Source organism: Mytilus trossulus, chromosome 12 (assembly GCF_036588685.1).
Source record: "Mytilus trossulus isolate FHL-02 chromosome 12, PNRI_Mtr1.1.1.hap1, whole genome shotgun sequence".
In the NCBI taxonomy this organism is placed as follows: domain Eukaryota; kingdom Metazoa; phylum Mollusca; class Bivalvia; order Mytilida; family Mytilidae; genus Mytilus; species Mytilus trossulus.
In genome coordinates this window covers 11027059-11045035 of record NC_086384.1, presented here as the reverse complement: position 1 = coordinate 11045035, position 17977 = coordinate 11027059, and the positions used below count along the sequence as shown (strand labels likewise).

The 17977-nt window shown below is 32.4% G+C and overlaps 1 protein-coding gene across 2 annotated transcripts in view; it reads right to left on the bottom strand.

Annotated features, from left to right (window-relative positions):
- LOC134693351 (hemicentin-1-like) overlaps positions 1-12837 on the bottom strand; it is a 43648-nt gene extending 30811 nt beyond the window's left edge. For both annotated transcript variants that reach the window (XM_063554120.1, XM_063554121.1), the window contains exons 1-5: positions 12523-12837; positions 7728-7813; positions 7147-7443; positions 4979-5281; positions 3229-3425 (exon numbers count right to left, since the gene is read on the bottom strand). In XM_063554120.1, coding sequence (XP_063410190.1) covers positions 3229-3425; positions 4979-5281; positions 7147-7443; positions 7728-7797 — 867 coding nt within the window. In that variant the 5' untranslated portion in view covers positions 7798-7813; positions 12523-12837. The remainder of the gene's footprint in view (positions 1-3228; positions 3426-4978; positions 5282-7146; positions 7444-7727; positions 7814-12522) is intronic.
- Between the last annotated feature and the right edge of the window lie 5140 nt (positions 12838-17977).

The window sequence follows — 17977 nt, the reverse complement described above, 5'->3', positions numbered from 1 at the left end:
TCCATCTTAAATGTAACAGTATTATAAAACTCCTAAATATGTGCTTGTTTTGAAAACAATTAGTACAATTTATTCAGAATTTTCCATATTTTCTTCATTGATACAGGATACCATAATCAATGTATCTTGATGTTTTGGCCAAAAAAATATATTTATATTTGGTTTTGAAATTCCAGTTATATAAAATTTATTCCAAATCATTGGCAATGTAAAATTCTTTAAATCCAGTAAAGAAAAAAACTTTTAACTTGGAATTAAAATCTTTAAAATAGGCACCATGTGATATTTGTGACCTGTACACCATCTACATGGTTTCCACATTTTAACCTACTTTAGTGGGCTAAAATCAATAAAGTACTTCCTTTCAAGTTATGCCTGGTAAATGTTTACTTTTCCTTTGACATGTTCATTGCGTTTCTGAAAAGTGTTTGCAGAACATGAATAAAAAATATTAATTAAAAATTGTGACAAAGTTACCAACTTTGTACATTCCAAGTGTAACGGTATATTAACATGCATTTTTCATTTAATTATCTTTATTTACCTAAAATATCCAGTAATATTTACTGCTGAAGCAAAATCAATCCAACGAACATCGGCACCATGATAAGAGACGTAACATCGTTATTGGGAAACGTAGTGTGTTTAAACGTCGGTCAAATCTGAAATCGATTTTGTCAAGTCATTGGGCATTTATTTTCACACAAGATCGTATGTAACATTATGCACATAGGAAAAATAATAGACCCCCGGCGCAATCTCTTTGAAATTGTATTTTCCTTTTCTAAACAAGTCGAAACAAGTCTACATATTATGTTTGCTATCATCCCGTTGAAAACAAAAACAATGTTTGGAACTAGTATATCGTATGTCCGGCTGTAAGGGCGTGATCACATGTAAGTCACATGTTTCAGGTATGACCGGAAATGATTAGAACTTAAGGACAAAAACAATTTTAATAAATAACTGGACTTCTGTTTCGTGTGAAATGTAACGCATTACGATAACGTAATTTTCTTATTTAATTATTACGAAGATCAAAACAAGAATGTAAATCATCTCGGATTTACCTGTTTGAACATCTCGCGAGAGTTCATATTTGCATATTGTTTTTAAGAATTCTATTACAACAAAGCAGATTACATCATCTAAAAATTGCGTTACGAAATCGGACACAAAAATCATGCCACTGTTCTTACATCTGCTACAAAAATACTTATAGTTCTCGGCATTTTCTTCTCACTATTCTTATTGGTTCTTTGTTATTTGAAAGCAAAAGTTACGAATTTGCCGGTGACGATTATCTATAAATCAGTCAGCGTTATGCTCTTCGGAAGCAAAAAGTAACGCGAGAAACGACACAAAAATATGGTTGTAGAATCTTTGAAATTCGTATATTTTAATTTTTTTTCTAGGGAAGAGTAGCATACACTTGTATGTTGATAAAAATAATGGCATCTTTAGATGTAGTTGCAACTTTTCTTACAGTAATTCACATTTTATCACTTTTCTATAGTTATAGGAAACGAGCCCAATAGCAAATTATGGTCCATATGTCAAAGCGACAACCACCCGACCATAGAGCAGACAACAGCTGAAGGCAACCAATGGGTCTTCAATGTAGCGAGAATTCCCGCACCCTTATGTGTCCTTCAGCTGGCCCCTAAAAATATGCATAATAGTACAGTGACAATGAACGTCATACTAAACTCCGAATAATACACAAGAAACTAAAATTTAAAATCATACAAGACTAACAAAGGCCAGAGGCTCCTGACTTGGGACAGGCGCAAAATTGCGGCGGGGTTAAACATGTTTATGAGATCTCAACCCTCCCCCTATACCTCTAGCCAATGTAGAAAAGTAAAAGCTTAACAATAGGCACATTAAAATTCAGTTCAAGAGAAGTCCGAGTCCGATGTCAAAAGATGTAACAAAAGAAAATAAATAAAATGACAATAATACATAAATAACAACAGACTACTAGCAGTTAACTGACATGCCAGCTCCAGACCTCAATTAAACTGATTGAAAGATTATGTCTTCATCATATGAATATCAGGCACAATCCCTCCCGTTAGGGTTTAGTGTGTCTAAGTATTTTATTTCTATTAAAACACTACTTTTTGAATTCAGGTATTAAGAAGCAATTGTAATGCCTTCCCTTTTAATCAGTACTCTTGCTTTGTAGTACTATGCTTAGCAGACATTGGTTTTAAGACACCTTCCCCTTTAATCAGTACTATTGTTAAACAGATACCAAACAGATATGTTTTAATTTATGTTTAAGTTACAAAGGTGAAACTTACATAGTAATTTACTTCAATTATGAAAATATAATTATAACAAACACTTCGTCTGTATAATTTAAATCAAAGACATAAGGAGGAATTAGGCTGTATTGGTTTTCCTCATTGTTGGTGGCCATATATGCATAAAGTAATTAACTTCTATGTCTCTGGTAGAGAGTTTCTCTTTGGCAATTATACCACATCTTATTTTGATAGGTATGGTAAGAACCATTTGATATGCAGCCCCTGATATTAAAAAGATAGTGAACTTCTTCAAGCCTTCCAAAATAAAATCTGTTGATAACTGAACAGGGAAGTATAATATGAATTCCTGGAATCAGTTCTGAATGCCCTATCCCACCTGATCATGGTCAGATTATACCTGACAGAGAACCATGCACCCAATAAAATCCTTCTAAACACAACATATTGTTGACCTACTGCTTACAGTATTTGAGAAATGGACCTATAACTTAACTTAATCCTTGATCACTGATCCATGAAATGAGGTCAAGGCCAGGACATGTAGACCTTGCAATTATTCCAAACATCAAATATATAGCTGACCTATCATCCTATTGCTAAAAATAATAAGTATTTGAAAAAAAACAAGAATACTTTATATTGACCAATGAACCATGAAAATAAGGTCAATGTCAGATTATCCTTAACAGACAGACATGTTCTCATTACAATCATTCCATACATCAAATATATCAAATGTATCATAGACAGGGCCCCCTTTGGAGTGGGAAATTTGGTTGATTATATAGGGAATCACTGAAGCGTGACATGAGTGCCCCCCTTTTATTATGAGAAAAGTTCTGGATCTGCCACTGTGTATGTATAATGATTTGTAGGTAAATATATCAGGCTAACTAGGTGAATTTGAAGAAAACTTCAAATGAAGAAAGAGTGAAAACAACAAAATTATTACCCTTGTATAAAAAGCCTTAGTCGATTTATGTTCCACAACATCTGGTGGGTTTGGTGGGAAAACTTCTACTGAGCCATTAAACCATCGAATAGTTGCATTGGGGTTAGTGTTTCCTGTGCTGCATTTAAAGGTTTCTGTATATCCTTCATCACCAGACGTACCTCCAGTCAGATGAACTTGGTTTACATCAGGACCATCTGCAATAAAAGATTATCTCCCCTTATTAGATAAACTTGGTTTATGTCAGGGCTATCTTCAATAAAAGATTATCTCCCCTTATTAGATAAACTTGGTTTATGTCAGGACTATCTTCAATAAGATTATCTCCCTTTATTAGATAAACTTGATTTACATCTTAGAATCGTCAGGTTTTTTCTTTCTAATGTTTTCAATGATAAAACCATTTTTAAACAAACAAAATTTGACAAAATTATACTGATTTTGTATGTATATATGTGAATGAAAATAATGTTTGGCCTTTCCTAAAACTAGTTTGGCCACTCTTCATTTGCATGTGGCTGTTAGTATCAAAATTCTGCAACCTTGTTTTTGATTGCCTTTTGTTATCCATCTTGTTTTTTTGCCATTTTCAGGTCTTGCAATTCACCGTTTCAGAATCTAATGCATTATGGGTAATATTTTCAAAAGCCTACATCAAACCGTTGTGATTGGTTTAACTGTGCTAAACAATGGAAATTAAACCAATGACATTAAGTTATTTTTATTTTTGCGTATGGAGTCTATGGACAATGAGATTTCCCATAGTCGATAGATTCGGAAAAGGCTGAATTAACTATGGTATATTTGTTATACAGCAGTTTCTGTTGCATTTGTTTACATTTTAGTAAACAGCGAGAGAATAAGAGCTTTACATTTGGACATGTGTCATGAATTTGTTCACTGGGATGGTATATTGTGTCACATGTGATCATGTGAAAGTTCCACTTGTTGTAGCCACTGTATTTTGTGGGCTATTGTTTGTTCTTTCAGTCATTAGCTCTGATGTGTAACATGTTATATGTTTCCTTCTGCAAATTGTTTTTTTAATTCCCCCTTGGTATTTCCTCCACGCTCTTTTTTTTTTTTTAAACCATATGTTGAACGCTTGATTTCTTTTTTTGGATGTTAAAAAAGGCTTATAACTCAAAAACCAAAGCATTTAAAGCAAATCTGATCTGGATAAATTCGTTTATCACGTCAAGATCTATCTGCCCTGAAATTTTCAGATGAATTAGACAACCCTTTGTTGTGTTGCTGCCCCTGAATTAGTAATTTTAAAGAAATTTTGCCGTTTTTGGTAATTATCTTGAATATCATTATAGATAAAGATAAACTGTAAACACCAATAATTTTATAAACCACATCTTGTTTTATTCATATGTAGTATGTTATTGACAAAGTAACCTAACAACATACAACAATATGTTTGTAGGAGAATAGTTCAAACTGCAATTTGTTAACTATTTGAATAATTGCTATTGAGATACACCAAAACCTAACTGTATAAGCACATTAAGACTATACTGATCTCTTTTTTCTCAAGTATAATTAGTTATCAAAGGTACCAGGCTTATAATTTAATATGCCAGACACATGTTCGTCTACATAAGACTCATCAGTGACACTCAGATCAAAATAGTTATGAAGCCAAACAAGTACAAGGTTGAAGAGCATTGAGGACCCAAAATTCCAAAAAGTTGTGTCAAAAATAATACTGATTTAATCTAATTGTTTGCTAAATTGTACTTACAATGTACATCTAATCTCTCCCTGTCAAAGTTGGTATATGCTAATTTTGTCATTGCCACATAACAAAAAACAGGCACACTATTATACCCTCTATCTATCATTCTAGTCTCAGTCACAGACGCTGTATAGGTGTCTGTAGTATTGTCATACACAACAGTGGATGATTTATTTAAGACTGCATTATTAATATAAAACATGGTCACATCTGGTCCAGGACGACTTCCTATGGACGTGCATGTGAAAGTTGCATTATCATTTTCTTCTACTGAAAATACACCTTCTAATCTAACGTCAGTTGGTTTTACTGAATAGATAAAAAAATATAATTATAATCAGCAGATATCAAAATATAATAATAAACAGATACTAAAATATAATAATAATCAGATACCAAAATATAAAAATAATCAGATACCAAAATATAAAAAGAAGCAGATACTTAAATATAATAATAAGCAGATACAGAAATATTATAATCATGATATATATAATAAACAGACACCAAAATAATGACATTGAAATTTAAGAAATTGACATTTAGCAGTATGAATGTCCATATGAGTAACACTCAAACACATTAAAGGGGCACTAGCTATGAGATATCTTAAAAAAAACCGTAAGTAATTTTTTTTTGTTCAATCAATAATGAAAGTGAAATAGTGAAATAATAATTCTCTTTAAGCAGCCAAAATGGTTCAATTTTGTCAAATTAAGCGAAGAAACAATGATAATTACTCAATCTCTTGCAAGTGAATTAGTCGACCTCATTAAATCCGTATACATGTAAACTTCAATTTAACCCCTAGCTAGAGATTGACAAAGCATGCATTATACATGTACAGGTTGTTTAAAGAAAAAGAATGTCAACAATGAAAGTGAAACTATGGTAAATCATTTGATTATTGATTCCATCTATATAAAATCATTCTTATATGGTTAAAAACAATGATAAAAATAAATTTTTAATCTATAAGATAAAATCAAACAGACCTATAAAAATCCAATTGCACGTGTTGGTTTAATCTATTCATATCGTTATTTATGTTTACATCGCTTATATGGTCATCTGAGGTCAAATCAATAGTTAATTAGATGGTGTCTGGGCTAACATACACACGAAACGAACCTACATATTATCTACACCATGCTCTGTATACTGTTTATTTTAGACCAATCAATTATTTCTAAAACAATCACCAACCAATATCAGTTATTTCTAAAGCAACCACCAACCACTATCATTTATTTCATAAGCAACCAACAACCAATCACTTATTTCTAAAGCAACCAGCAACTAACCGATCAGTTATTTCATAAGCAATCAACAACCAATCAGTTATTTCTACATGTAAAACAACCACCAACCAATCGCTTATTTCTAAAGCAACTAACAACCAACATCAATTATTTCATAAGCATTTACCAACCAATCAGTTATGTCTAAAGCAACCACCAACCAAGTGCATTTTATTGTACAATCGTTAAAAAAACCAACACTAATTATTATGAAAATATTTGAAACTAGTTTACCCCATCAACCCTATCCAGCCTATTTCAAGCTGATGAACTGATAGATTTATAATGAATGACTAATAGCCTGAAGTGAGACTTCAATATTACATATTGGTAATGTTGATAATGTATTATAGGTGATAAAATCTAGTCTGTAGGGATGATGACCCAGTCATGCACTTTCAAAATCAATAATAAACCTCTCTTTGATATAACGTTTAATTTGAAGATATGAATACAAAGAACCTTTTCATATATCAATTAAACTGTTTTAAATTTTTACCTTTTATAATTTATTTTTTACATTTATGAATCGTTTACCAAAGTTTAAAAAAAAAAAAGAATTGGGCATGTTTATTGTTTACATAAAAATTTAAAATGAGTTGACTAATTTAACTGTATAAATAGGGAAAGCCTAGGCTAGGAGATACATTTAGTGCAGATTAATCCTATTATATTCTGAAATTCCTGGTATACTTCAAAAAATTATTAGCATCAACTACAGGATTACAAAGTTGAAACATCTGTCATAATTTCTAACCATAGACCCGATTCAAACAAATTCAATATCATTGATTATCAAAAGAAAAGGGGAGATTCTAACCCTCTAAGGCCTGAACCCCTGAATTTGTTTAAAATGAAGTGTGATCTACCTACAACTTAAATATATGACAGCCCAGGACTCATACTCTCCTCCATCTGTTGAGTTAACTGACTGACAAGTAATGTTCTGTCCATCATCCCCTCGCACAGCCATAATTGTGAAGTTTACTGAGTAACTTCCATTATTCTGTGTCGTTTCATTGTAGTAAGTATTATTATACATCAGTGTTAACATATCCAGCTCAGACGTACATGTGACAGTTAAACTTCTACCCTCATAGCCATGAACTTCCTGTCGGCCATCTTGGGATGTAACAACACCCTCTATCACAGCTGGTACCTGTGATTGACCTGTGGAAATTTAATGCAGATAGTTCACTCAGTGAAGATGGTTCATTTGTAATTCTTATATTTGTAAACTAGAGGATTATGATAATGTGCAGCAAGGTGTACATTTTGTTTTTACTAAATAAGAAGTCATTTTTTTCAGCACAAGTCTCAAGCCAAAAAAATGACTTAGTCATTACAATGACAAAACTTATGTTAACATGATTAACTTTGGTAATTATGATTAATAATGCAGGGAAAATGTTTCTTTCAATTTTCAATTTATAAATTACTATCTTAATACAAACCTTGCAGTTTTCCAACAGTAAGTATGAAGATCACAAAACAAAGGTCATCATGAAGTCCAAAAGTCATCATAGTGTGCGTACATCAACTAAAAATATAAAGTACAATATTAACAATGACCTGATCAAAACACAGAATCTGTGTCCAAGCTTTGCTTATGAGGATCTGAGGATCTGAAAACATTCCATATTCGCTTTCTGTGATAAAGACCTTTACCCTGTAACTCAGTGGTTGTCGTTTGTTGCTGTGTTACATATTTGTTTTTCATTATTTTTTTTTACATAAATTAGACAGTTAGTTTTTAATGGCATTTACAGCTGACTATGCTGTATGGGCTTTGCTCATCATGCTCATTGATGAAGGCTGTATGGTGACCTATAGTTGTTAATTTCTGTGTCATTTAGTCTCTTGTGAAGAGTTGTTGCATTGGCAATCATACCATATCTTCTTTTTATATCCTTTCTATTCCTCTGGTTTTGTCAGATGAATACATACACCATCAAAATTTTGACGGCTGAAATTTCATTGGCTGATAATAATTACCAGAACAGAAAGTAATGCAAAATATTGTCAGATTTTTTAAAGCAAAGTTTGCAATTTGACACACAATGTGTATTCCAATCAGAATGAATTAATTATATGTGTACTCTGAGAGGTACACACTCGCACATATATATTTTGCCATACAGTCATAATATCTTAAATATATATGTAAAAATCATTTGCATTAATGTTTTCTATCATTAGTTTTACCCAAATAAAATGTAACAAAATCTAGAGTGCTGATGTACGAAATTTCTGGCCTGTTTCACTGATCACCACTGAATTGATGTTAAAAGTCTTTATATTTACGATAAAAGATTTTATCACCAGTGTCACATGGACCATGCCATATGAACATACTGTACACTTTTCAATCATTCAATGCACTAACTTTAGGTTATGTTTAAAGCTTTATGTTTTAAAACAGTCAGGGGTGGTACTTAAACAAGTGATTTCAAAATCACTTCTTTGAGTGATTTTGGCTGTGAAATATTTAAAATTTTCGCTCAGACTTTTCAAAATCACTGAAACAAGTAATTTGAGAAGTTAAAATTTAATCACTTTAATAAGTGTTTATAACATTTTTTTTATATTTTTCCCACAAGCTTATTGGTAAAAAGACCAGAATTCCATTGAAAAAACAACTATGTACATCAGTTGGTAGTAAAAGTGAATATACATTGTATATTGTATAAAACAATGATTTAAGTTGATTCAACTACTATTCTGGACAAAGAAAGATAACTCCAATTGAAAATTTTTTGCTATTGCACAATATTGTGCAATTAGATATTTCTTGCTATTGCGCAATACTGTGCAATTGTAAAAATTTGCTATTGCACAATACTATGCAATTGAAGATTTCTTGCTATTGCGCAATATTGTGCAATTGAAAATTTCTTGCTATTGCACAATACTGTGCAATTGAAGATTTCTTGCTATTGCTGAATACTGTGCAATTGAAAATTTCTTGCTATTGCACAATACTTAGTATAATAATTTTGGATCCTGATTTGGACCAACTTGAAAACTGGGCCCATAATGAAAAATCTAACTACATGTTTAGATTCAGCATATCAAAGAAGCCCAAGAATTCAATTTTTGTTAAAATCAAACTTAGTTTAATTTTGGACCCTTTGGACTTTAATGTAGACCAATTTGAAAACAGGACCAAAAATTAAGAATCTACACACACAGTTAGATTTGGCATATAAAAGAACCCCAATTATTCAATTTTTGATGAAATCAAACAAAGTTTAATTTTGGACCCCGATTTGGACCAACTTGAAAACTGGGCCAATAGTCAAAAATCTAAGTACATTTTTAGATTCAACATATCAAAGAACCCCAAGGATTCAGTTTTTGTTAAAATCAAACTAAGTTTAATTTTGGACCCTTTAGACCTTAATGTAGACCAATTTGAAAACGGGACCAAAAATTAAGAATCTACATACACAGTTAGATTCGGCATATCAAAGAACCCCAATTATTAAATTTTTGATGAAATCAAACAAAGTTTAATTTTGGATCCTTATTCCTAAACTGTTGGGACCAAAACTCCCAAAATCAATCCCAACCTTCCTTTTATTGACATTAACCTTGTGTTTAAATTTCATAGATTTCTATTTACTTATACTAAAGTAAAGGTGCGAAAACCAACAAAAATGCTTATTTGGGCCCCTTTTTTGCCCCTAATTCCTAAACTGTTGGGACCTCAACTCCCAAAATCAATCCCAACCTTCCTTTTGTGGTCATAAATCTTGTGTTCAAATTTCATTGATTTCTATTTTCTTAGTTAGAGTGCGAAAACTAAAAGTATTCGGACGACGACGACGCAGACGTGATACCAATATACTACCAAAAAAATTTCAATTTTTGCGGTCGTATAAAAACATGCAATCAGGTCACCTAATATTGTTGACCTTTGTCTGATAGTAAGAGTAGTTAATGAATATTTGATTACAGAACAATTCCCAAGGGTACTTTTAAAAGCTTTAGTGCACTAACTTACTGCCCAAGCGCACTGGTGAAATTGATATCCAAAGATAAAGGGGTAATTGATTTATGTAGGAAAATTAAAGAAAAGTTTGTGAAAATATGGAAAATCAATGAAATAAGCATTTGAAGATCAAAGAAAACACCAAAATCACTTAAATAGGTGATAACTGAATATAAAAAATCACTGAAATAGGTGATAATGAAATCACTTGTTTAAGTAGCACCCCTGACTGTTAAAGAATCTGAGAATGAGAAACAAATTTAATAATGAAAACTTAATATTTATTTACCAGTGAACCATCAAAATCAGTTCAAGATCAGATGAACCTTCTACAAATGTACATTTGTACATGTAGATGTGAATGCACACCTTACTCTCCTTACAATCATTTCATACTCTCTATATATATTTGACCTATTGCTTAATAGTATCAGATATGCAATGTATGCCATTGCCAGACCCTTTTCATAAAAACTTTACATTGACCAAAGATTATATTTTGAACCATGAAAAAGAGGTTAAGGTCAATCTTTCCATAAACCAAATTAAGCAAACTTATGGACATGATGGATTTAAGGATGTGCTGAATTCAGGGTTAAAAAAAATTATCAGATGTTTTTTCCTGATACATATTGTACATGGTAAAATCATTTGACCCATATATAACAGTCGTTTTATTATGGTGGGTTTTTTTTTCTCCACAAAATGCAAACACATTTATTTAGTTTTTTTTCAACACAATCCATCAGATTATCATGATTAATTTTTTTCGAAATATAACATTATCATGACTATCATGAGTATAAGATTATTAAGGTATGGGGGGAATTTGAATTCAGAATTTGTTTCTTTATCATCTGCTTGGGCATTTTTAGGCAGTTAAGCTGCCTTATGCGAGGAATCCGGGTATGTTCGCGCCCATTCACGTTCGCACCCACTCATGTTCGCCCCCTTTCACTTTCATACCCTACATGTTCACACCCAAAGTCCGTTCGCACCCTACATGTTCGCGCCCAATTTTAATTGGTTTTGTGTTTAATAACTATAGCTTTGTAATCAAGTTTTGGCAAGTGTTTTCTTATATTTTTTGTCATTGTCTCAAAATAAAGTGAGACAGCATTTCTTTTTGTGTTGAATAAATCTTAATCATGTTTCGGATAGTGTATTGTTAAAAAAAAATCCTTTCTAAATAAAGTGGGATTCTGTCAACGTTTTATTTTGTGTTGAATAACTCTTAATCATGTTTTGGTTAGTGTATTACTATAACTTTGTTTCATTGACTTAGTTTCAAAATATAAAAGTGAGATTCTGACTACGTTTTTTTTTGTGTGTTGAATAAATTTTATCATGTTTTGGTTATAATTTAGTGTATTGATATATTTTATTGTTTCAGACTGAGACTACTATACTCAGTTTCAGATCAAAGGGACCAAGCTGTTAAAAACAATTATCTTTTGTGTTTCATTTAAAATCTTGAATGTTTTACTTACACCAAAGCAATTTATAATAACAATCATGATTTCTAATTATTCAACTGGAATTTGAATTAAAATTGGACGCGAACGTGTAGAGTGCGAACGGACCTTGGGTGCGAACGTGTAGGGTGCGAAAGTGTATTGGGCGCGAACGAACCTGATACCTTATGCGAGCACCCTAGATTTGTGTTCTACCCAATAAATGCTGAAATATATGCCATTGTTATTATCTAGCTGGATGTTATGTTATTCATAACTAATTGGACAGTTTTTTCATACATTTAATTCTTGATTACAAAAAATATGATCAGAAAAACCATAAATGATCGTCGATTTATCCAAAAGTTTTGAAGTTGCACATACATTTGTAGGAAGTAGGGCACATTAGGAATCTTTATGTATTTTATTATCCCCTGAGATTTTGACTTTTAAAGCTGTCAAAGAACAAATGTATGAAATGTTTAATCGCCGAAAATTTCTAAAGACAAGTAGTTTAGATTTCCCAAATGGCAAAAGTCGTAGGTATATTATATTGTTTGTCGTCAATACGTAGTCAACTACGTCAGTAGTCTTAAAATAAGTTCCACTGTTCATGCTGTTGGCGGCAATTTTAAATTATAAGACGAAATTTTTGTATCTTTTCAATTTGGAGGCAGGGGTTCAATTAGCGGTTGTCCGAGGTCTGCGAACTTCCACTTTTGCAGTCGGACTTTCGACTTGGTTACTAGCTACGCTTGACATGCACGACTTGAGAGGAAATAAAAAAATAACTTTGCAAACCTTTTTACCAAAGTCTCCTAATAAACGATCTCAAAACTTGTTTTTAGCATTATTAAATTCATGACAGCGATGTTCATTTTGTTCAACCGCTAGCTTTATACAGAAAATCGCTGACAAATAATGTGTAAATTCGAGTAAAATCGTATCTGACAAAAACAACATTGAAAACAAAATGGCTGACATGAGAAGAAAATTCTAATATCGGATCCGATTCCGGAAGCGGATATGGGTAATTCCGGGTTTTGGCGATCTTTGAACTTTTAAAAAAATCAGACAGATGACAAAATACATCTTTGCATGGTAAATAAATATAAACACTAGAATTGCAGTGATATTGTTTGCCTTAAATTAGTGGAGAATAAAGGCTTTTTCCCCTGGAGAAGAATCCCAATTTGAAAAAAAATTGGCTTATAATTATGCCCAAAAAGACAATTTTTTTCCCAAACAGTACTGTCTCAGTAGAAATTGTGCATGAATACAAACTGAAAAACACCCATTTAAACATTTTTCATGCCTAAAATGACTATAGGTGCAGATTTTAGGGTCTATTTATGTATCATCACTGACAAAATGAGGTCTTATTTTAAAGCAGGGTTTGACGCTTGAAAATGGCTCTGTAAATTGAAGTTTCAGTCATAAAAAAGGGTACAGGTAGTTTTGAAAAAAGCCAACGATATCACTGAATTGAAAACCAAAAGATATATATGTAAAAGAATGAAAAAACTGAAAATATTTTGTACTGAAATTGTGAGAAACGTACAATTAAATATAATGATGATGAAGTAGAGCAGAATATAATGGTGCAACAGTGCCAGCGTTCTGAAGATCCATAGGTATCCATAGGAAACTCAAAATTACTTTTTGACAAATTTTAATGTCAAAATCCAATACAATGTGAGTCTTTGTGACAGCTGGGAACAGTTATATCTAACAATATATATGGTCCTGGTGACAGTATAAATTTTCTTTATCAGTAATAAATGTTGGTAAAGCAAGTTAGATGCTTTTAAAGTGTAAACATATTTAATTTACTAAATGGGTATTTTTTTTCTCAATTTTGATGGGTCAGTTGAAATAGCTGGAAGTTTCTTATTTTACACATATAGTGCAACTAGATTATATGATACCTGAATGTAAGCAAATTATATGTATATGGAGTCCTTTGGGGCACTCTACCCCCTCCTGTTTGATAACTTTGAAACGGAAGAGATCCCCACCTCTCAACCATATACATTCATGTATGGGACTATATAACTAACCAAATGAAATATAGGTGAAGTCCCTAGGGTCACCCACCACCTTCTGCTTCAGAACTTGGAAACAGTTCAGATCATCACCCCTCAACCATATTTATTCATGTATGGGACAATATAACAAATCAAATGAAATACAGGGGGAGTCCCTGGGGTCACCCCACCACTCCTGTTAAAGTTTGGGAACTTTGAAACAGTCAAGATCCCCACCCCTAAACCATATATATTCATGTATGGGACAATATAATAAATCAAATGAAATATCCCATCCCTAAACCATATATATTCATGTATAGGACAATATAACAAATCATATGAAATATAGGTGGAGTTCGTGGGGCCACTCTACCCCTTCCTGTTTGAGAATTTGAAAACGGTTGAGATCCCCTCCATAAACCATATATATTCATGTATTGGACAATATAACAAATCAAATGAATTATAGGGGGAGTCCCTAGGGTCACTGCACCCTCATGTTTGATAACTTGGAAACAGTTGAGATCCTCACCACGTAACCATATATATACTCATGTATGGGACTAAATAACAAATCAAATAAAATATAGGGGAAGTCCCTGCGGTCACCCCACCCCTCCTGTTGTTTCAGAACTTGGAAACAGTCGAGATCCTAACCTTAAATTAAACCATATATTTTCATGTATGGGACAAAAGAACAAATGAAATGAAATATAGGGAGAGTCCTAAGGGTCACTGCACCCTCATGTTTGATAACTTGGAAACAGATGAGATCCCCACCCCTCAACCATATATATTCATGTATTGGACAATATAACAAATCAAATGAAATATAGGGGAAGTCACTGGGGTCCCCCACCCCTAAACCAAATATATTCATGTATGGGACAATATAAAAAATCAAATGAAAAATAGGGGTAGTCCCTAGAGTCACTCACACCCTCTTGTGTGTGTTTTGAGAACTTGTAAAAGATTGAGATACCAACTCCTAAACCATATTCATTCCTGTTTGTCATTTCAAAAAGATTGAATGACATACAAGGTCAATCTCATAGGCGTCACATATGCATATCACTTTGCTAGACCCAACACCTGTCATTTTATTCCAAACTTAGACATCATGGACTTGGGTTGAAGGTGGGAGTCATTTACATTTACTATGGACAGGTCAGTCAGACCTCACTATTGATCCCTGTAGTAGTAAACATTTGTCTGATTTGTGTCTCATAACTTTTGTACTGTAGAACACAAACTCAGTTTTCTTTCCACGGAAGCAAGTCCATTCATACTTTTACAAGCTCGTACTAAAGTCAACTTGAAATACTAACAGTCAACTAATACAAACAATTATGATCAACTAGAAGAACTGCAATCATTGCGAATTTGTACCCCTGCTGACTCGAGACTCATGACCTTGAAAAAAAATATACTTGATATATACGTTGTTATTGAAAACCTTGATAAAATATGAATTATTTGCCTTAATGATTAATTCATTAAATGAACATAAATGTACAATTATATATGAATGTTTAATGTTTGTTCTTTTAAATCTTAAAAACAAAATTGAAGCAACATTGCCACAGTTTTTATAATTATGTTAGCCTTGGTTTTTGGTTAACTGCCTACAGTGCTTACAGCGCTTTGATTTTTAGAAAATAAACATAACCTCTCTAACATTAGGTCAATGTCAAATCAACCAGACAGACACATTTGCTAATCATTCAATACAGCAAATAAATTAACAATTGCAATGCTTATATTACATGTAGTATAAATTTGAGAAATGGATTTGACCATGCAAATTAATTTAATACAATGCAGTCCGGTAATCTGCCCGACTAAGGTGTAGTGATATTAAGATTTATTACAATTGTTGCAATAAATTACATTGATTCCCAGTGAAATAAAAACCAATAATTTCACATGTGAAATCAACGTGGTTTTTCACTCCTCTGACGTCATACAACAATAGGCATTTTTCGATGCTATAAATCTTCAGGTATTTTTTTTTTTAATAATATTGTTTAATTGCATTGAAATAACTTTGAACACCTTAAATAAGTAAAACGAAGTTTATTTAATAAGTTGAAATATGATTTTTTTTTAAATTTTTTTTTGATTAAAACTAGAGGCTCTAAAGAGCCTGTGTCGCTCACCTTGGTATATGTGAATTAAACAAAGGAAGCAGACAGTTCATGACAAAATTGTGTTTAGGTGATTGTGATGTGTTTGTACATCTTACTTTACTGAACATTCTTGCTGCTTACAATTATCTCTATCTCTAATGAACTAATGTCCGTGTAGTTTCAGTGGAAAATGTTAGTAAAAATTTACAAATTTTATGAAAATTGTTAAAAATTGATTATAAAGGACAATAACTTCTTAGGGGGTCAATTGAACATTTTGGTCACATTGACTTATTTTTGAGTCTTAAATTGCTGTACATTATTGCTGTTTACAGTTTATCTCTATCTATAATAATATTCAAGATAATAACCAAAAACAGCAAAATTTCCTTAAAATTACCAATTTAGGGGCTGCAACCTAACAACGAGTTGTCCGATTCATCTAAAAATTTCAGGGCAGATAGATCTTGACCAGATAAACAATTTTACTCATGTCAGATTTGCTCTAAATGCTTTGGTTTTTGAGTAATAACCAAAAACTGCATTTAACCTCCATGTTCTATTTTTAGCCGTGGCGGCCATCTTGGTTGGTTGGTCGGGTAAAAAAACACATGTTTTAAACTAGATACATCAATGATGATTGTGGCCAAGTTAGGATTAATTTGGCCGGGTAGTTTCAGAGGAGAAGATTTTTGTAAAAGATCATGGAGATTTACGAAAAATGGTTAAAAATTGACTATAAAGGGCAATAACTCCTAAAGGGGTCAACTGACCATTTTGGTCATGCTAACTTATTTGTAGATCTTACTTTGCTGAACATTTTTGCTGTTTACAGTTTTACTCCATCTATAATAATATTCAAGATAATAACCAAAAACTATGGTGGCCGGTTAAGGCCATTTCGCGTTTTCGCGTTTTCGCGTTTTCGCCCATCATATTATATAGGGCGAAAACGCGAAATCGCGAAGTCGAAAACGCGAAAACGCGAAGTCGAAAACGCGAAGTCGAAAACGCGAAAACGCGAAGTCGAAAACGCGAAAACGCGAAATATTTTTTCTTTCCGATTTCGCGTTTTCGACTTCGCGATTTCGCGTTTTCGCCTTTTCGCGATTTCGCGTTTTCGCGTTTTCGCGATTTCGCGTTTTCGCCTTTTCGCGATTTCGCCTTTTCGCGTTTTCGCGATTTCGCGATTTCGCCTTTTCGCGTTTTCGCGATTTCGCGTTTTCGCCTTTTCGCCTTAAATTATAGGTATATTGATCCAATATCCACCCGTTTATAGTATGGATCACATTTCCGACCTTACATTGATTACGTGCTACGTGTACAATGTTTCGAGTTCTTTCGGAATTATATTCCAGGTAACTCTCTTCAGAGGTCGTCCGTTTTATTTTTATTTTATATAGCTATATACCAACATATAAATAAAATTCTAAACATCTTTCCACACAAAAACAAAATATTATTTCATAAACGTATGAAGGATGATGGATATATTTTATTTCAAGGTACTACGGAAGAAGTTAAACTTCTTTTCGAAATAGCAAACACAAACCACAACCTACTGCAATTTACTTATGAAATTGACAGACAAAGTTTGAAATTTCTAGACTTAGAAACGTATAAAGGACAGAGATTTCAAAAAAAAAATATCTTAGATATTAGATGTTTCACAAAACCAACTGAAAAACTCCAATATCTACACCAAAATTCTAACCACGCTAAAAGTTGTTTTAAATCCTTTATTAAAGGTGAAGGAATACGAATTCTTAGAAATACCTCTGATCCTGACAATTTTAATGAAAGAATAAACTTATTTACAGAAAAATTAATACAAAGAGGTTACAAAATCGCTTTTGTAAATAAAATATTAAGAAATATTTCCCATACAGAAAGATTAAACAAATTAACAAACAAAGAAACAAGAATAAACAAAAACACAGATAACTATAATATATCTTTCATAACACAATACCACGCTAATGCGGAAAATTTACAAACCATTATAAGAAAACATTGGCATTTAATTCAAGACAACCCACAGTTCAAAAATCTCTTTGATAAAAAACCCACAATAGCATTCAAAAGAAACAGGAACAT